Below are 20809 nucleotides of genomic sequence, written 5' to 3'. Positions count from 1 at the left end.
TATTCACAGAGTTGTTGCTTTATATCTTCACAAAAAGGGGAGAGGAAGTGAAGAAGGAATTCCCTGAAAAGCAAAACTTCTGCTTTGTTGTATGATGACCATCTGCCGAGTGCTGGCTGTGCAGAAACGCCCTGGGCAGTAAGATATGACCCAAGGGGAAGGACAGCACTGGAAGATCACAGCAGCCTGTCCCCAGCAGAGGCGGTGGAGATGCCCAGGGTGAACTCACCACGCACTGACCCAGTAGAGAGGTATGAACATGGGGCTGTGACATCCAGCGGTGGGTGACGCTCGGAGGAGAGGGTGGACTTGATCTGAATGGCTTAAATGAGTGAGGAACCCGTTCACGTGCCTGCTCACAAGGAAACCTGATGAAGAGTGGCGAAGGGCTTTAGTCACTATGACTTTTTCCCTTTTTTCCCTCTTGGTGAGAAACGACATTAGCGACCCTCTGGCTTGAAACCTCCCCGCGCCTTGGCTCTGCATCTGCTCTCAGGGTGTCCAGCACGTTCCTCCATCCCGTGGGCATCCAGCGCCTCATTAATGTTGATGAGCCACTCAGACGGGCGCCCTACCGCAGCCCACGGGGACATCGCTAATTACCTCCGCGGCGCGCTGTCTGCCGGGGGGCGGAGGGGACACCGGGGGCCGCCACCACCCGCGCCACACAAACACCGCGGCGTGCCGGTGCCGCGGGGCGGGCACCTCATGCATATGCAACATCTCATTAGCATGGCGATGAGCTGGCCCCGCCCCCTGCGGCCGTGTGTACGGCGGCTCCCCGCTGGCCCCACCCTCATTAGCATGCAGATAAGAGAAGCCCCGCCCCCCTCATTAGCATGGCGCTGCGCGGCCCCGCCCCCGGCGGCCATTAGTGCCGCGGCGCCCTGGCAGAGGGGGCGGGCGGTGCTGCGCGCTCCGCTCGGCGCTGCCTCACTGCGCGGCGGGGCGGGCGCTGCTTCTGCTGCCGCTGCCGGCGGCGCTCGGCGGGGCCTGCGGCTGCTCGGCCCCGGCGGCACGAGGAGGAACGGCAGAAGAGCGCCGGAGAGAGAGAGGCAGGCGTCGGAGCCCGCGGCGGCGCTGCCGCGATCGCCCCGCTCGGCTCCCCCATGGCCGCGGGCTGCAGGGACGGCCCGGGGCAGGAGAAGTACCGGCTGGTGGTGGTGGGCGGCGGCGGCGTGGGCAAGTCGGCGCTCACCATCCAGTTCATCCAGGTGAGGGGCCGCGGCGCCGGGAGAAGCGCCGCTGCCGCCGGGGCCTGGGCGCTGCCCGGCGCGGGGGGGCCGGGGCCGGAGCCGGCGCGGCGGGCGGCAGCTCCCGGCGGCGCCGCGGGATGCTGCCGGCGGGGCAGCTGGAAGCCCGGGGCGGGGAGCCGGCGGCGTTGTGACCTTGAGGGGCTGGGGGCCGCTGCGAGCCCCCGGGAAGGTTCTGGAGGGCGGGCGGGAAGGGGCGGCCGCCGCCCCCGGGCCGCCGGGCGCCGCCGCCGGGTGGGGTTGGCCGGCCGGGCGCGCTGGGCTCCGGGGCGCCGCGGCGCTGGGGACCGGCGGCTCCGGGGTCGCGGGCGGGGTCCGGCCCCGCGCTCCGCCCGGGAAGCGGCAGGCGCGGCCGGGGAGCGGTGACACTCGGCGTCCGGCTCCGAAATAGCTGCCCCGGGCTGAGCATCTCGGGCCGGGCCGGCGAGGGGCCGGGGAGCTCCCGCGGCTCCCCCCGAGAGCAGCGGTGTTTGCGGCGGGGCACGCCGTGCGAGCGGGACCGGCCAGCGCCCACCAAGCCTCGGAGCGCCTGCTGTTCAACTTGCAGACAATTGAACTTTCTCGTCTATTCGCTTTCAGTAAAAACCACGCCAGAATAGCGATACAAAGGGTGCGCGTCAGTGCTACGAGGAAGATCCCTTTTTAGTGTTTCGCCACGAATTCAGCCGTACCTCCTTTACTTGTTTTCAGCCCCTGCCCTGTTGCTGTTAGCATTTCTACCTCTGCTTATGGTGGTAGGAGGAGACAACTCCTTGCGTTCTGGTTGCTGCTGTTGCTGACGGCAGAGCAGCAAATGTGGAGGGCATGGCTTCTTGTTTGTTTTCTTTTATTCTACTGTGGAGAGCCGGTCATGCTCTGCCTACCCCTAAGATGGGCTGCTGGACAGCGGGGCAGACTTGTCTTTGAATGCTTGGGGCAGTGATGTTCTCCACTAATATTTTGTTAGAACAAAATAGGTGTTGGATGTTCTGATAGCAAAGAGACCATTTCTTTATTTCAGTCGAGTTTTTCATTCACATATGCATCCATGTGTTCATTAGCTCAACTACTCTGTTAAGAATTTAAGCTCCGCAGCGCAGACTAAGTAACTACATAGAAAACATTACTTTGAATTTTTGGATAAGTACTGGATACCAGAATAATAAGATTATTCTTATAAGATCCAGTGTTGTACAGAACATTAAAAGAGGGAACCCTTTGGGAGAATTAGTTCATTGGAACTAGTTTAGTTTGATGTTTTTTGAGATGTATTGGGCAGGTGTCTTTAGTCAGATGTGTAGATGGCTGGTCAGTTTCTGGTGAAACACTGGCTGGTGGGTCTGTTTGAAGGTGATGGGGCTGGAATAACTGCAGTGCTCCCAGTGTGTGGATTGAATTCCTCATTGCTTGCGTATGGAGATAATTAAACCCTGGGTTTTCTGCGGCTGGTTTAGGGTGCCATTCACTGCTGTTGTAGGTGGTGTTGCCTGTGTCTCACTGTGGCAGTCATGTGTGCAGCTGGACGTGGCTTCAGTCTTGAGAAATGTTGCTGGAGGGATTTCTGGATTGAGGCAGCACTGAGGGCTTTGGGATAACTACCTTTGCAACAAAAAACCTGTAATTTCCACTAAAGATGTAAAGAGGAAAAAAAGGGGAAGTTCACACTTGATGCCTTTGTATAGCCATCTTTTTAAATAGCAGTAAGGTTCTGCTGAGTACTGGATGGCTTCAATATTTGAGTACTTGTAGAAATTATTTCTTTAATCTAACAGCTTGAGCTTATATTAAATATAGTTATAAATTTTGGGTGAAGTGCTATGACTGACACTTGTCTTGCAGCAAATTTCTGCAAAAGAGGAACCCGTGTCTGTTTTGCCACGTATAAGGATCTTTTCAAATTAACAGCAGAAAAATAAATAGTTCACTTTGAAGGAGTGTTGAGGCTGCAGCGCTGTAGTGTTAAGCTGACACATTGAGGGTGAATTCTTCAAAACAACTTATTGTCAGTTTGCATTAAGTTATCTCCATCTTCTTGCCCTCTCGGCAGCTTTATCCTGAGATAAAATCTTGCCACTGCAAAGTGAAGTTTAGCAGAAAATTCAGCCTTAAAAAAAGCCCAAACAACCCCAAAAAAACCCCGAAGAAAAGTAGCTGGGAAAAAATGACCTGGGCAGTACTTCAGGTACCTTAGCGGGGGAGAGTTTTGTGTTGTTTCTGTGCTTGCTGTGTGGTTTTGGACAATAAGAGATGAGGCTTGCTGAACTATTTATATCCCACAGTGTCTTTCTGAGCTCTTAAAGCTGTGATGTTAGCAAGTGTGTGCTTTGCCATGCAGGCACCTGGGTAGTTTCTGTACAGCAAGTGTATTGCCAAATACGTTGTTTGTCTTTTAAGGCTGCACAGAAACTGCTCCAAGTTTTTAAAATTGATTACAAGCAAGTCACGTGCTTCATTTTTGGAATTTCTTAGGATTAAGTGACAAACGTGTAGTGGCCTTCCCTAAAACATGGATCCGTACTAGCTTTTGCTGCATGACAGATCCTGATGTCAGTGAAGGATTTAAATTCCTTTTTGCTTCTTTATTGCTTGTGTTTAAAATAAGGCTGTCACCAACTGAAGCTTAAAAAGGAAAGCTTTTTCCTTCTTACTTCTAGCAAGTACTTCTATACTTGCTATTGCTTTCCTTTTTAATTTTCAGTAAATCAGTACTCAAGTGCAGCCTTTACTTCGGTGCTTATTTTTTTCCAGTAAATCAGACTTTTGTGGTGATAGGATATCATGAGGAAGCATGTGCTGCAGTTTACCTTGTGTCTTTGAAAGACAACAGGGGATTCATACTTGAAAATGGGAAAACTCTTTCTTGATTTCAGATAAAACAAAGGGAAACATGAGAAAGTGAGGATGTAAGAAGAACCAGTTAATCTTCTTTCTCTTGCCAGCTTTCTGGGATGCCTGCACAGCTCATCCTCCCCTGCCTTGTTTAGATGATGGTGGGAAAGCAGAGAGCGTTCATTCCTGCAGGAGCAGCAGTGGCTGAGGTTAGGGCAGTGCAGAGTGCTCCTGTGCTTGCTGTCCTGTGTGTCAGAGTATAATTCCTGCTGATCGTTGTTGTGCCTCAGCCTGGCCTGAAACAGCAAGGTGTTTGTAAGGAGGCTGAGTGAGCAAACCCATCCCATACAAGGGAAGCTCTCTGGTGTCCTGAGTTCAGCCCCGCTGTGCTAATTAGGGCGGTGCAGGAGCAAGCGAGGTGTAACTGGTCACTTGTGTACAACTGCCTGGGCTCACCTCTCAGACATTCACCTGACACCCTGGAACAGCTTTAGAGTACAAATCAGCAGATCAAAGCTTTCAGTGGTTAATGAGTAGCGTGTTCCTCAAAATTCTTCCTCTAAGGAGGTGCACACAGCTCAATATTGCTGTTGGTGGGTCAGGATTTCATCCTGGAAATACCAGATCATTTCCTTTAAATCAGGATATGATAGATGAATTTACTGCTGTCGAGCCTGTGCACTGGTAAGACAGGAAGTGAAGATGTTTTAATTGTGGAGGAGAGTTAATGGGATGTTGCAGCTATAAACTCTAGGAAAGCAGCAGTGAATGATAGTTCAGCATTACACCACAGCATTTTGTAAAAGGCTAAGTGGTAGAACTAAGCATTCCTTCTGTTATTGAAAACATACACAAATAATCCATCATGCTCACATCCCAAGAGGCAGCAAACTTTTAAAATGCATTGCAGCCAGTTAACTGGCCTCTTAGCAGGCTGAGGTATTTGGGAGTATGAGCTGTGCAGAGCACACAGCTGTTGCCACAATAGCTTTTCTCCAGCTGTCATGCAGAGGTCTGTCACAAAATACCCCACATTCCCTTGTAACTCAGCCCTTTGTAATATTCAGGTTTCCTTGCTCAAAGGGAATACAGCCTAGCAACTACCTAATCAGCCTCTGATTTTTTTTTTATCTTGCAGTTGCCATTTACTTCATGCTTTTTTTTCCTTTTTTTTTTTTTGTGAAACTGAACAAATATTGCTAGTTTTAGCAGTATGCAGCAAGAAAGCCGCTAATATTTTATTTTCTCAAGTCTGCTGTGCAAAATACTGTCTATTTTTTATCAGAATTGACAAATTTTTGTCCTGGTGTTTTTTCCTCTTTGTACAACGATGGCTTTTGTTTTGTGACAATGACATGTATAGTTTTGCATACTGAGTAGGCTTTGGTGATTTGTATGAGTGTATCAGTTAATAAATGTCACTAGATCCTTGAGATGATATTGAATGGATTTAGTTCAGTGTGGCTGAGTTGAGCTTAGTTTGTCAGTCAGCTTAATGATGTCTGTGCTGAGGCATGAACATGTTTGAAACTGCTAAAACACTTAACACGATACAAAATCTGTGTAGGGCTCCACTGTTTGGGACTTTTTTTATTTGTTTACTGATTTCATGCTGTATTTACAAGCTCAAATCTTGCTGCCAAGTTTGTACAAGAAAATACTTTTCCTTCTGCCCTTAAAGTGCCTGTTACAAATTCTGGTTGGAGCTGAGCTTACTGTTCCACTGACTAGTAAGTAAAGTTAGTTGGATGTAGATTTTTGACTGTTGAATTTTAATACCAGACACTTTTTCTGAAAGCAGACATATGACTTGCAGATAGATGGGTGAGCAGTTGCTCAGGCTTTTTTCCCCCTTTTTTCTTTCCTTTTCCAAGCTGCTACTTTCGCAGGACTGTTCCCATTAACTAGCAATAAACCCAAAGGTGGGTTATCTCAAAGTGTCTTTTATCTCTGAAATAGCTGTTGGGCAACAAAACAGCTTGTTCTGAATTTTATGCTCTACATATGAATTCCAAGCTCCAAAATAGAGTAGTAAAGTAGATTGAAAAGCAACAACTGAATGTGCAGCTGCAGCTGGTGTTGGAGCCAGTGTGCTGGGTGTTTGACAGACCCTGATGTCCCATTTCCCTGGGCTGCACTTGGGATGTGCAAATCCCTCCACAGTTTCTGGGTATTCTGACTAACCCTCGGTGACAGTCAGAAAATGCTCTTGGAGTAAGTGTGCAGGCAAATTAAGGGAATGGGATGCCACGGATTCCAGGCTGCAGATTCACGCAGGGCTACACTGGGACTGGTATGCTCACACTGAGATAAAGCCTGGGGCCTCCTTGCACTAACTCAAGGTGACAAAATACAGTTCAGGAGCAACTGATTGTCGACATCTGTTGAGGTTAAAGGTGGGAAATAAAAATCCTAATCAAAACAAAGGACTTGTGATGCAGTCACCTGGAATAATAAGGGCTGCTCGTGCCCCTCTCGTGAAACTCGAACCGCTCGGCTCCTTTCTTCCTGCAGCACTGCTACCAAACCAAAGTCTGGGCTCGCTCTGCTTACAGATCTACAGCCTGGGAATGCAGTAGGTGACTTAGGCTTGCTTTGCAGGCAAGCAGGAAGCCTCAGGCTGCATGTGAGTGTTGCAGTGTAGCCAGCAGTGGCATAACAAATCCTGTTATCCAGCGCTCATGCCTTGTACTAGTGCACACTCAGGGTAGAGCTGAGCTGGGTTCAAAAGCTGCCATAAATTTGGAGCAGTGCTTAAGTTCTGAGATACTCACCATTCTGGTTTTGAGTGATTTACAGATTTTTTTCCCAAGTGAGATTCCTTTGGGATAACCTAACCCACGTGGCAGTCGAGAGCACCTTTCTGTGTGCTAGCTCCTAGCAGCGGTTTCTTGTACAGCGAGTAAATATTGACGTACCTTTTGGTTATCAGCTCGTCTTCTACTGCCCCTTGCACAAGGAGTCCTGGCACAGTTTCCCAGGTCTCTCTCTGCCTGGCATGCCCTTTGCACTCCCAGGGATGAATAGGCAGCCGCTGGCCTCTCGCCCTGAGCCTCCTTCCCGTACTAGAGGGAGAGGCTCCTGCCTCTGGTTTTGGCTGGAGCTCTGAATTCCAGTGCTCGGTAGTGGTGCTGGAGGGTGGCTCTTATAAGTAGGGCCCTTATATTCCAAGAGTTTGGAAGGGCCTAAATGGCTGATGTTTGTATACCTTGTGCAACCTGTTCGCACTTACCAAAAGCATTCCCGGCGCTGCAAACGTTGTGACTGAACTCCTTGAAGTGTCCAAAGATAAATACCAGCTTCGTGAAGTGGAATGTAGCAGACTTCTGGCTGGCTGGTGGGAAGTTGGGTTTGCTGCAGACCTTCCCAAATTAGTCAGTCTGCAGGTCTAGACTGGTGTGACACAAGCAGAGAGCTTCTCCCTTTGTTCCAACAGTTCAGGTGGCTGAACTGCACCAGTTTGGTAGTCTTGTCTTCAATTATGGTCAAAAGGCACTTTTAAAGGAAAATGGAACCAGGGAAATGCACCACTTCTTGTTCTAGTTCAAGAAGTATGTAAAACCAACATTAAAACAGAAATCATGCCTGTAATTGGTACTTTTAATTTTTTTTAAACCTGTTACTCTGCATAGGACATGTCCAAAGATTTCTGGGTGCAGCTTTGAACAACCAAGACAAACTCTTACTGTGAGGAGTAGGAGGAAACCAGTTTGAAAAGTTTAATTGCAAATAATGCACTTAGGGGATGTTGGCCTCGAAGTGCAAAGCCGTACAAAGTTGCTGGAGATCTGTTTTGAAATTCTGAGAGAGAGCAGTGGAGGCCTGCTACTACAGATTTCTAGTTTCATCCCAGGTGAATTATTTCTGTCTGGACAGTGAGTGAGACTCTTTCTGTTCACCTTGAACTGTGTCCTCCTTTATGAAGACATGCTCTGACTGTGAACACCTTTTTTTCTTGTCTCTTTTTTTATCTTTTCTTTGCTATTTTGTATGCTCTGTCTTATGGCTCAAGTGTGGTTGCAGCTTGGGTTTGAGATAGGGACGTAATGAGAGCAGGTAACACAAAAGAAAATATATTTCTTTATAACTTTATTACTTAAAGTAGATGGCAGACAAGGGATGTTTGCTTAATATGCTTGCTTTGTTTTTTCTTATTTTTTTTTTTCACCGTGCATATACTTAAGCTGGTCACATCCCAGTGTGTGAAGTTTGTGGTACACAGTGATGCTTCTGGATGGAGCTTTGAGGTTGAAATTACTTTTTTTGTAGATTGCTTGCTTTCACTGGGTTGTTTTTAAGAGGGTTGGCTGGGCTGCTGTGCCTGGACTGTTCTTGGTTAAGCTAAAGAAGGTCACATATTCACGTTTGAAGTGCTTGATCTTGAGACTAATCAAGCATTGTGTGCAAGGGCTGTTGCAGTGAGGTCAGGGATTCTGATCTGCTGCTGGATTGGGAAAGGCTGGAGAACTTGGGCTTATGCAGAGCCTCAAACCTGACTGAGGGAGGGCTGCTGGGGAGGACTGTGCACTTCTCTAGTTGCATGGGGAAGTGCCATAAACTCTGCTTACAGGGGGAGATCCTGATGGATGATGGAGTTCATGGTGAATCTTTGTGACACACAAATGTGCTCGTGCTAAATCTCACAAAGGACTAAAGAGGAGAAGGTGCCCCTGGAACAGGCTTGTGTGGAGCTCCCCAGGAGCGCGTTGGCAAGTGAGGGCTGCATATGTGACCACGAGGGCTGTGCTGGTGCAGGTGGGGATCTGGAGGGCCTTGAGAGCAAGGGCAAGTTGATTGTTGCTTTTAGAAGGGACTGACAGTGGGGAGGCACAAGGCTGGGGAAATGTTTTTGTTCTTCAAGCCTGAAGAAACAGGGCTTTGCTGTAACTGCAAGTTTAATTTGATAAGCTAGCACTACTACAAGTAAGGAGAAATGTTGAGAAGGTCCCCTTGCTGCCACAGCAGTTTGCCATTACAGCTATTTACTCCCTCCAGTGCACCGAAACTCCGCAAGCCATCGGAGTTAAAAATAACCAGGGAATGTTTTTACCCAGGATCAGTTACCCTGTCTGGTTCACTGTGCAGCTCTGCAAACAACTTCATCTGGCAGTGGAGCTCTTTTTAAGCAGGCCTGCACCAGGCTCTCAGTTGTGAGCAGAAAGTGAAGTGGAGTTTTTGGTGAATCCAGATAGGAATGAGTTCAGGAGATTGGAATGTATGCAGAAGGGCACTATTAAAGATAGCATAAAGTGCTGGCTGTGGGACCAGCATGCTTTAATAATTAACTAGATGTTAGCACTGACACGTAAAAATGGTGCAGTTGAAGAAAAAAATTATTGTAACACTCACAAGCAAAGTGCTCCACAAAGATCTTGATTCAGGGGACCTATGAGGAGTGTTATTTCTCAGCAGATTAGCTGTGGGTACACGCATTAACTGCTATCAAATGTGTCACTTTCCTCAAGTCTTCTAAGCCAGAAAATAAACTTGAGCTTCCACACAATTTACCAGCAAATTATTCTTTCTGTCCTGTTCAGGGTATTCTGTAACTGTAGTGATACACTGTTGAGTCACCGGTTATATTTGCTAGGAAAAGAAATTTTTAAATCACTCTTGTTAGCATTTTGAGTTTTCCTGACAAAACTAACAGGCTTAGCTCATATTGCAGAGCATCTTCAGTATTCCTCATTTAAGCAGACATAAATCTATAAACCTGCAAGCAAATCTGAGTGTTTTGCTTCATATGTGGTAAGTAGACCATGAAATGGTAGGATGCCAGTGATAAATCTGTGTGAAAAATCTGGCATCTTTGGGTAGAAAAATGATCTACTAAATTTCTTCTGTTATTAGACTTGTTCTATGCAGGGAAAATAAGTGGGATTACAGTAATATGCACTGCTTGAGGTAGGGAGTTACTTAACTGTGTGTCCATAATATTTCTGTGTTTCTGCCTCCTTTTAAGAAGGTGCTTTATGACCATGTAAAAAGGAACCTGTCTATAATCTACTTGTACAAGTGTTGCCAGCTCTATTAAAGAAGCATACAGTGCTTGCCTCTAGTAGCTCACACTAACAAGCCTTCATTAGCAAAACCCAGTAAAGTAATGGGGATTTATTTAAATGCATTCTGGCTTTGCATGACCCAGTATTACTGAGAATGCAATAGCGGGTATATTTTAACTTTGCTTTGCAATTTCAGCTGCTGCTTAGGATTTTTTTCCCAGCAGCTTGTGTTTGAAGTCCTCCAGAAACAGAGCATCTTTGCCTTTGCATCCTTTCTCCTGCCTCTTCTCAGACCCCAAACTCTGTTACCTGAATCTTGGCCATGTCCTGAGAGATTTCCAAGGTGCACCCATATGTGCTGTATCACTTTGATTTCCCATACTTTGATTTTCCCTAAACTGATGTTGTTCCCCCTCCTTGTGAAGCAGGTTTGCCTCCTGATGGGAATTCTCAAAGCATCATGGATGGAGGTGATATCCTCCTGTGCTCAGCAGCACTCCTGCAGTGCTGCAGCAAATTCTGAAGCTTTTTTTCTGATGGGTGGTGTATGCCATGATAAACATTTTCCAGACCCTCTAATTTGAAAGTGAACCTGTGAGGCCAAGATCCTTCTTAGCACATCAGCAAAGTTAACCAACTGTGCCTTGTCTTACCATCTGAGAGTATTTAAAGAACTTTTAAACTGTGGAGATAATCTTCTTTCTGTCTCTGTAGGGGCCATAAGAGGGATGTTTGTGGTGGGGATTTTTTTGTTTCTGGAAATAAATTGTTCTGTCTGTGGCATCCAGTGGACCAACCACTCTGAATGTCCTGCCTTGCTGTTTTTATTGCTGGCTCTTAGGTTGTCATCAAGCCACAGTGCTGGTGTCTACTTAGCTTTGGTTTGGAGTCTTGTGCTTCCAGCTCTTTTGAGTCATTTTAACTGCTTCTCCAGCTGTTGGGACAATACTATTTTATGTTGTACAAGTGATACTACCAACTGAAGGAGTCCTAAACCTAAAAGCTCTTGTCTGGTTTGATTGCTGCAGTAACTGCACATCTAAGCTGCATGCCATGCCTGGAATACAGGAGGTGTAATTCTCTGGGGGTATTCCAGAATCATCAAGAAATTATCAGAAGGGAATCAGGCTGCTCACTGTAACTTCTTGGGCATGGTTTTAGCATTAAATTTTACATGAAAACCAGACCTTCTGCTGTAATGTAATTTAAGATGCTCCTGCTTCTGGCAATTACGTGGTTTGTAACTTGCTCTGTCATACCGTGTCAGCCCTGGGGTGATGCTGTAGAAAGGCTCACAAACATCCAGGTAGAACTGGGAGAATTCTTTGTGCTCATGGGGACCAACAGAGCAATAGTACAGGGTGGGTGGGACAGGCAGCTGCTTGTGCAGCAGATGAACCACAGGAGATGATGTGGCTCTGCCTTGTGCAATGGGGGGAAGCTGAGCCGTTCTGGGGTGCAGGCTGACCACTTGGGGTGGCTGTTCCTCTTGCAGAGGCTGCAAGGAAGGGTTGTGAAATGCCCCCTGTGTGTAATCCTGATGAGCAAGTCTTGCTTTCAGAAAAGAGGGTGTTCAGCTGAAGCCTCTCAGAGGTCAGGCTGTGTCAGAGCAGCTAATGGAGCAGGAGGTTTGGTTTCCTTCAGGTTCAGCTTGTAGTGTCAGGGCAGCTCTTGACTTTTTGAGGTGTGGTCTCCTGGCTGATGCAGCTGCTGAGGGAGCCTGCACATCTCTGAGAGCGCCTGGCAGTGGGTTTGCTCTTTGATCTGTCCTGAGAACATTGCTTAGTGCAAGGAGATGGTTTAAACAGAGTGCTTCACTTTCATCAAGGATGTTTAAAACCTGAGGCATTTCTGAATTCCTGTATCTGTGACCTAAATCTACTAACTATAGAAAAGGTTTTGTCTCATGTGGAGTTTCTGCTTTGTTTCTGTCTTGCTGGAGCAGTGCACCCAAATCTATTGCTGTAGACATCTCAACTTCTTTGAATTTAAAAGACACTTGAAAGATCAGCTTTTGAAGTAGCTAAAGAAATGTTTTTCTTTAGCTGTCTAGAAGTTTTTGCATCCATTAGTGTCTATCCAGTAAATGGCAGATTTGACAAATTATTTTTGTCAAACTATTTTTAGTCATGTATATCCTACAAAAGTTGACAAAATTCATTAGCATTTGTAAATTTGAAACTGCCCAGTGCCTCTGCTGGTGGGAAAAGAGCCTCGGATCTGAAGTAGTTGACTTCCTTGTCCCATTATCTGCCTTCTGCCCAGTAGGTTACATTCCACACATTTTTAATAGTGGCTTCCCCTCCTCCTTAGCTGCTTTGACTTGTTTTGTGGGAGGGCTTGAATATTTCAGCTGACATGCCAGAGGTTTTCTCCCAAAAAAGGAAATCGATAATAAAGTTGTTCACTTAGAGCAGATTTTGAAAATAATCGAGTCTGTCCTGATCTGGGTGTCTGTTGAAATTGTGACTGGGGTTTTAAAATCCAATTGAATTGGGAATTTTGCTCAAGATTTGAGGTTTTTGTTTGTTTGTTGGGTTTTTTTTGTTGTTGTTGTTGTTTAAGAGCTAAAATTGCACCTTGAAATTCTATCTTCTGTGCATTTCTTCAGTTTACAAATACTCTGAAGACAATAAACAAAAGCCCTGCATCTCTTGAGCTGATCTCCTGAAAAAGATACTGGATGCCTGCCTGCATGAGGGAAGGTGGTGATCTGGAAGATTTTGTTCAGGGTGATTTCAGAAGATGAATAATTAAAACTGCAGCCACTTGCTTCAGACTAGATAATTGAGGCTGGGTTTTCTAACAGCTTATGTTCAAACTTTAAAAATTCCCTGCAGCTCGTGTACTTTAGGTAGCTGTTTTGTACTTGAGTTAATCCCATGCCAGTTGAGTAGCATGAGAAATTTAAAAGTATCTCAGCTTTTCCCCTGTGCTAGGAGTTATGAGCTGCTGCTGTGGCTGCCCAGCACTATTCACCTGGTTATTTATCATCTCTTTAACTTCTTCCTTGAATGGATAGTCTCTCCTCAATCCAGAAAACACATGATAGATACAGGGAAAAGGACTCGGGCTGCTTGATTCTCCTGGACAAAACCCCATGTTCTGTTCCTGCTGACTGAACATCTCCAAGTTGGAGCACTGACTTTTGTCAGCTTCCAGGCCATGCTTTGAAGTGTGAGCTGCTGCCACTGCCATTCCCAGGAAGATTTCCCCAGATTTGTTTTTATGTCTTCAGGATCTGACGGTCATTTCCTAAACCTGAAGCATGTAGGCTGTCAGTGCCAAAACCTACTTGAAGAGGTCTTTGTTGTAACTCTGCTTTCCTGGTTAAAAAAAAACAAAACAAAAAAAAAAAAAAAACCCAACAAGCCAAGTATTTATATATATATATGTATGTATATAGGAAAAACTACAATGCATTAGTGGGCTTTGATTCTGTCCCACGTGTCTGTAACACATACGGTCCCTCCAGGCAGCTTTGAGTTTTGGTCATTATGAAAGGTTGAGTTTAACACATGCACAGGAAATGAGTCTTCTAAGACTTATGACTTAAATTAAAATACTTTCTAATGCTGGAAGAAAGCTCAAAAGAGAAACTACTTGCCTTTAATTGGTAGCATCCAGCCTGTCTTTGTAAATAACATCAGCTTTGCAGCCTGTTAAAGGCTGGCAGAGCTGTGTGGTGCTAATGCTGTGATCAGAGGGACATTCACACTCTGCTACATCCAAGTTAAGCACCAAGTAGATAAGGCCTCCTGAAGGGTTTCTGGACTGCCTGTCCAGAGGCTTCACCTATGATTAATGGAAATCTGAGTAGTCCATTATTCTGAGTGTGATGAAGTTGAAAAACCTGTTTCTAATCTATAAAAATTGAGAGAAACTAATGTGCTTTCCTGTGGTTTCTGGTGCAGAAGGCTGTCTGCCTGTGCATTCCATGCTCTGTTTTCTCTTCACTGAATGCCTTAACCACAAGATCTCTACTTGGTAGAATATGGGAGCGGAAATAGCAGTAGGGTTTAAAAAAAAAAAAAAAAAAAGCCAAGAAAAAACCCCCTCTGATCAAACCCAGTGCATTCTAAAGCTGCTTTCTGTAAGTAAACAAATTGAAGGTCTTTGCATACTGCTCACAGTTTTAGGTGGCATTTGCTGTACTGCTGCCTCTTTATACCTTTAAATGAAACATTTGCAGGAGTTCTTTGCTCAAGAAAGCAATTGAATAATGATGCTCTCTACTTATTTGACACGATACTTCATTATGTGTGCCTGTCAGACCAGGAGAGAATGTTGCACGTTGCAATTTGCATTCAGATGTTGCTCTGTAGATCAATTTCCTAATGAAAACAAGTGGCTTTAGGTGATGGAGTGTGTTCTTGCCTTCAGGGCAGGATGTTTTAAGCTGTCCTCCCTCCTAGATGTATGGTAAAGCCACTTTTGCACGTGCTGTAAACGTGTTTGTAGCAGGTTAGCGGAGGTTAGAGTTAGTAAAAGTACACATGTAGTGAGTCTGGTTGGTTTGCTATAGTCCCTTACTTCTGTACATGTTCTGAACTGGGCTTGGGTAATTTACTTCTTGTTAGCTACTAATTTCCTGTCAGTGTGAACTTGCTTGCAGAGGGAACAACTTGAATTTTGTTTGTGGATTTTATAATTGCTGCATTTCATGCTACAGAAGCTCTTGGGTTGCCTTCTGTCTTTGCATGGGGTAGCAAGGCCTTTTTGTGCTGTCACTTCTGCACTCTGGAACCAGCCTCTGCAGGACTATTGGCTCCAGAAATAAAGTGAGGAATGGAGGGATTGCTTTGGAAAGGACTAAACAGCAAGTGAGAGCAGCAGAGTTACATTTCAGGAGTACTGGCTCCCCTCCTGGAAAGTCTTATAGGTCCTGTCAAGTTGAAAGACTGTAAACTAACATTGTGTGGCCGATAATGGCATGTGAGTATCATTTGGCATGTTGAGATGATAAACAAAAAGGATCTTCCTTGGAAGTTGGTCCTAGACTGTGGACAAATCTAATCCTTTCTGTGCTGTTTGTGGAATCCATAAAAGTATCCTCTTTTCTGAGCTTGCTATATGCCTCAAGAATACTGGTCTAACGTGGTTTTCAAAGGCAAAATATTTTGGTAATAAACAAATTAGAGTTACTTTTTGCCAGTGGCTGTTCGCAGTGTCTGTCCTGAAGAAGGGAGCTTGCTTCACTGAAGATTTGTTACAAGTTAGTAACATAAAGTCAGAGGGAGAGATAGCAGCTGCTAGTGGAACCAGCTTGTCTGAAGTGGAGAAATACAACTAGCATGATTAAATTATTTTTCATCAGCCCTTGTCCTCCTTCCCTTTGATCATCCTTGTAGGTGGCTTAGACAATGTGTTTACTAATTCTTTTTGTGAGCTATGTTCATCTGATGTGCACCTCTGTTTTCCAGATTATAATACTTTTCTCCTAATAACTATGTCTTTAAAAATAATACATAATAAAATAATATTCTCCTACAACTAATGTCTGTAAAATAATAATGTGTAGAGAAGTCAGCCTGTATCTTCTAATGCAAATGAAGTAAAAATGATGTGATCTGGCTGCCCCATGCAGGCTGGCCTGTAAGTTTAGAAAACAAGTTTATTTGAGCATTTATGTAAATTCTTTGTAAGAATGAGTGCACACGGGGCAGAAGGGAAATCACCTTGCTGGAAACCCCCGGAGCAGATCTTGACTATATGCTGTTACTGAACTGAAGTATCTGAATTTGAACCCTTCGTTTTTAAGTTCACACCTTCAACATTCTAAAAATCCCAAAGTCTGCCAGTCTTCATGAGGTGGTGATGATAACCTGGTCAGTGTGAATATGCTGTAGGAGAAAAATAAATTCTTTGCATTTTTAGTGGTGTACCTTCCTTATTTTCCCTTAAATCTTGAAAGCCTCCTAAAATACTAGATTATTTTATTCAGAACTGGAGTAGCAGGAGAGGGAGAGAAGAATTTATTCTATTCAAGTGCAGTTTGTTTGAAGAGTTACTTTTGAAGGTTTGTGTGGACCTACCCAGGTGACTCCAGAGATTTAGCTCTTAGGAAATGGTGATAGAAAACTGGGCTCAAATCTGTTTAGATAAGCACATAAAGTTACAGTTTTGCAGAAGGATGAGAAAAATGGTTTGTTTACCTGAATGGAGCTGAGCTGTATTGTGTGTAATCTGATGGTGCTTCTGTCCTCTTCTAGTTGGGAGGGAGCAAAAAAAGCAAAGCTTGTGCACAGAGCAAGATCTCTCAGCCAAAGGTCTTTGCTTTCTGTGGATGGTTGGTCTGCTAAACCTTGGGATTCCATTTTAGAGATACCATCTTGTCAGGATTTGTGTACCTGCAGCATAGGTGGTGCCCCAGAGTTTTTAGTATGAGGTGAAGTGCAAGGAAAGGATGCAGAAAGTTTCTATATCCAGTGGAGGTTTGCATGCTCTTGATGGTATCATGTTCTGTAGATGCTTTTAATAGTTTTTACAGAGTTTGCTGCTGTACTGTAGGGAGAGCATTTTGATGTTAAAGCCCTAATCTGCTTGCCCAATTATTTAAGGGAGCTGTGTTTACAAGCTTTAGATGACAGAACCAAGAGTGGGGAATTGACTGTCTGAGGGTCCAGGTGTGGCTGGGTCGGTGTATGGAGCACTTGTGCTTCCAACAAGGAATTTCAATGCTATTGTTTCATGAGAAAGGTTCAGCCTGAGCATCCAGCTCTGGAAGGAAATTGGGAACTGTTTCCCTTCAGCAGTTCATGTGCTTCTGAATGGGAAGTGTTTGCTCTTAATTTGATCTTTAAACTCCTCTTCCCCTTGGAGGAACTTCACTCACAAATGGGTAGAGAACTATTTTGGAACCCGCTCTAATGTATTGCTAAGTAGGATGTTGGAGAAGAAAATACTAAACAGATTTTCAGTTATCCTAAGGTCTATGTGACTAGAAAATGCTTGTAGCTCAAACTGTGAATTTCTGAAATAAGGCTGGATTGCCTGTAGAGGCGGTGTTTGATACAAATCATGGTTGTTTATCTGTTACTTAGAATCAGCTCCAGCATGGGGAGTGATGGTGCTCGGTGTGAAATTGCTCCAATCTTTCATTTGCCTTCTTTACTGCTACCATAAATGGCCATAGTGTAAAAACATTAGTTGACTGTGTGTGGTGTTTGAGTGTGTAGCACCTCAGCTGAATGTTTGCTTGCAGTTTCTTGATGTGGTTCATCATAGATGTGGCTTTTTGACACGTGAAAGTCGGTGTTTGCAAGTAAAACTAGTTTGTGGCGTGAAGTAGATCTTAACATCAGAGCAGGTCTCCCAACATGCACCTTGAGTGTGCTGTGTCTCTGGGTTTTAGTGGAATGAGAATGGTCCCTTACAGCAGATGTTTGGCTTTTTTGCTTTAGTTGTAAAAGCATGTGGTTTAGGGTTAATTATATTCTCACTGGGGTAGAACAATCCTTGCTTTTAAGGTATGCATGCTCTAAAAGTGCAAATGCCGGGATTAACATCCAACTGGGTGGGTCCTCCAGCTCAAAAAGTCATGTGAAATATTCACCTAACAATCACAGAATCAGGCTGGAAAAGACCTCTGAGGTCATCAGGTCCAGTCTTTGACTCATCACCACCATATTACCTAGACCATGGCACAAAGTGCCTTATCCAGTCTTTTCTTGAACATTCTTAACATTAGCATCAATGCCACATATATTAATTAATGTTAGTTATCTCCATCTTATTCTATTCCATGCAGTGTCTGTGATAGTTTAAAGTGAAAAATAAACTCCCTCTGAGATTTCTGTGTGTTTCCCTGCCCTGTGAGTGGGTTGATGCTGACTAAGTGTGGTACTACACCCGCAGGTGCACAGGCGAAGGGGAAGAAACAATGTGGTTGGTTTTAGTACAACCACATGTTTTGCTGGTAAATAAGTTTTTTTTTAGATGGAAATCGTTGCTTGCTGAAATTCGTAGACTGACTACTAAGGGCAAAAGCATTTAAAATAAAATTTAAGGACATAAATGTGTATCCATTTGACAGTTCTTTGACACCTGAAGTTGCTGAGGCTGAGAATTCTGGCACTGCTTAAGAGCATTTTAATTGTGCTTACAGGGGCTTTAGGATCTCTTCCTTTTCCCTGTAGATCCACTAACAAGCTAATTTAGCAAGACAGTGCTTATAACCAGTTCTGTGCTATGAAATTGTACTCATGTCAGGATCAGCAATGGGTACCACTCTGTAGTTTCTGGTTAGGGGAATTTGACTCTGTAGTTTCTGGTTAGGGGAATTTGACTGTGTGCACATTTCCCTGTATGTGAGTTGGGACAATATTGGTCACATTGTGCTTTTAAAGTCTTGACTAATTGGGAGGATAATGCTACTCAAGCACTTCTCTCTGTCAAGCTCCCCAGTGACTATTCCAGTTGTGAATGTTTTGGCTTTGTGTCTGCCATGCTGCTGGGGTGGGCCTGTGTGTGCAGCTTGCTTGGTGGAACAGAAGGGTGGCCATCCATGCATCTTCTGCCAGGAAAGTGTCCTCTGATCTCCCCCTTGCTTTTCTGTGGTTCTGATGTTGATGGGACTTCATGCACACTGTAAAATAATAACTCAGGAAAAATAGGTACTGCCCTGTTTGATACTCTTCAGCTGAGTATAAGCAAGTGTGGATCTGAAGGAGGGGCACAGACAATGTTAGGGCTGTACATAAGCTTTGTGTGTCACTGTGCAAATGTGCTGATTTAAAAGTGATCTCGCTGAGTAACTTTGTGCCACCGAGGTGCAGGGTCTGGAGATGCTGCAGGACAGCATGTTTGTGCTGACTTGTGGGGTGCTGATGCAAAACATGGAGTGGAGGCCTAAATTCTGTCTTCCCAACCATGAATCTGCTGGTTTGGGTTTCCTTGTTGGTTTTATTTATATTTAGGATAAAACTCTCTCTTTTACCTCTTGTGTTTCTTCTAAGAACTCCAGCTGTCTGCCTGTAATGTAGCAGTTCCAGTAGACATGGCTTTGCTTCTGAAGAGTCAGAAATGAAGTGCTACACAGCCTGTTGTAAACAATGCACATGTGCTGTACTGTGCCCCAGCCACTTGATGAGAAAACCAGGCTGAATTACGCTGTTGTCAGATGGGAAGGAGTATAACCTTTGATCTTGAAATCTGCTGCTGCTGGTGCTGAGAGAGACTATCTTCAAGGACATTAAGATTAAACTTCTCTGTGAGCACTGATTAGGCTGGAAAGGAAAGCGTTGTACTCCCCTGGTATCTGTGATGGAAAATACTCTGCATTGCTGTTTTCCAAAGTGGTTTGTGCAGCTGAAACTTTGTTTCAGTTACACCAGTCTGCACTGATGGCTCTTGCCCACCCTGTATTTGATTTCTAAGCTTTTGTTCTTCCAGAAACCTGGAATTTTGAGGATAGTGGTATTAGTTTGAACTATTATTTCTGAAGCAGTAGTGTCCTCATCTGTGAGACCAGCCTCTGTTTAACACGCTTGTGCTTTCTGCCAGGCATCACACCTCATCCTGATCTCAGGTCAGCCTTTGTCACCGAAATATCTGTGCTGGGATCTCCCTGCTCTCATGGGGTAGGATTTCTGCATCTTGCTCCAAAGGTGGAGTGGCTTACCACATTGCTTTGCTGAGTTCAGTTTACAATGGCTAAATCTGGGTTCTTTTCCTTCCCATCAGTCAGAATGAGACATGTTGAACACCGTGCCCAAGCAGTGGGACAAAACAAAGGCTTTAGTGCCAAGAAGGTCTGAACACTCTGTCCCTAGTGAGAAAAGGCTTACGCAGCCTGCCCCACCTTGGAAGAGATCCCCTTCCTTCCTTTCCACTCTCACAATCAGGTGCATTAACCTGACACCTTAGGTTAGAGCCACAATAAAAATAACCTTAAGATTTTTGTTGTTTGGCTCTAAATCCCAAACTGAGGTTGTAAGTGCTTCTCCTTGATGTGTCTGGGTTAAAAATCAGATGGTGAAATTTGAATCTCTTGAAAAACTTCACTTGGTAGAGGGACCATGAGGGTTGTGGAGCTTTTTGCTGGTTTGGGAGTGAGTGGTGTGAAGTGCTTTGTTCTGCCTCCTGGTCCCGGTGGGAGCCCGTGTGCTGGCCTGGCTCAGAGCAGCCAAATCTGCAAGCACAGATCACATGGAAAAAAAACACCTATTGACCAGTGCAAGTTCTCCTTCTTTCTGAGGTTTTGCTGCTTAGTCACAAACTTCTGAGAAATGCTTTCAGGTGGGGGAAAGCACGTTTTCATCTTAAAATACAGTGTGATTTACTGATATGGGTGTGCAAAAAACCCCTGGCTACTGAGCTGCTGGGTCTGCAGCATGGGACCACTGGGCCTTGGGTTAATCAGCCTGGCTGTCATACCCTGCCACTGTGATGTGTGGAAAACTTTACAAATTAATGTGTGTTTAGTATGGTTTTGCTGTTGGAGTTTTTAGCATTAATTTCTTGTCAATGGCTTGCCACCTGCAAACTGTTCAGGCACCCTTTTCTAAAGGAAAGTTACCCAGTGTGTTTTTGTTTTAATTAATTTTGCAGCACATCTTACCATTATAATATATGCACCATGCAGCCTCTGATGCTTGCACTCCTGAATGAGTAACACACTTTGAAGGAGTCCATTATTTCATGGGTAGGCAACCAATTATTTCATTATCATTTAAGATTGTCATACTCCAGGATAACTGCTATGTGTTCTACTGAGCTGGGTGAGAATCTGGGGGGAAGGTTAGT

The 20809-nt window shown here is 44.9% G+C and overlaps 1 protein-coding gene across 1 annotated transcript in view; it reads left to right on the top strand.

Annotated features, from left to right (window-relative positions):
* The first annotated feature begins 894 nt into the window (after nucleotides 1-894).
* RRAS2 (RAS related 2) overlaps nucleotides 895-20809 on the top strand; it is a 42012-nt gene continuing 22097 nt past the window's right edge. Inside the window, exon 1 of the mRNA XM_059473925.1 lies at nucleotides 895-1214. Coding sequence (XP_059329908.1) covers nucleotides 1110-1214 — 105 coding nt within the window. The 5' untranslated portion in view covers nucleotides 895-1109. The remainder of the gene's footprint in view (nucleotides 1215-20809) is intronic.

The sequence above is a fragment of the Ammospiza nelsoni genome, chromosome 6 (genome assembly GCF_027579445.1).
Source record: "Ammospiza nelsoni isolate bAmmNel1 chromosome 6, bAmmNel1.pri, whole genome shotgun sequence".
In the NCBI taxonomy this organism is placed as follows: domain Eukaryota; kingdom Metazoa; phylum Chordata; class Aves; order Passeriformes; family Passerellidae; genus Ammospiza; species Ammospiza nelsoni.
Note: the sequence above shows the minus strand (reverse complement) of the source record. Positions and strands in the feature narration are given on the sequence as shown.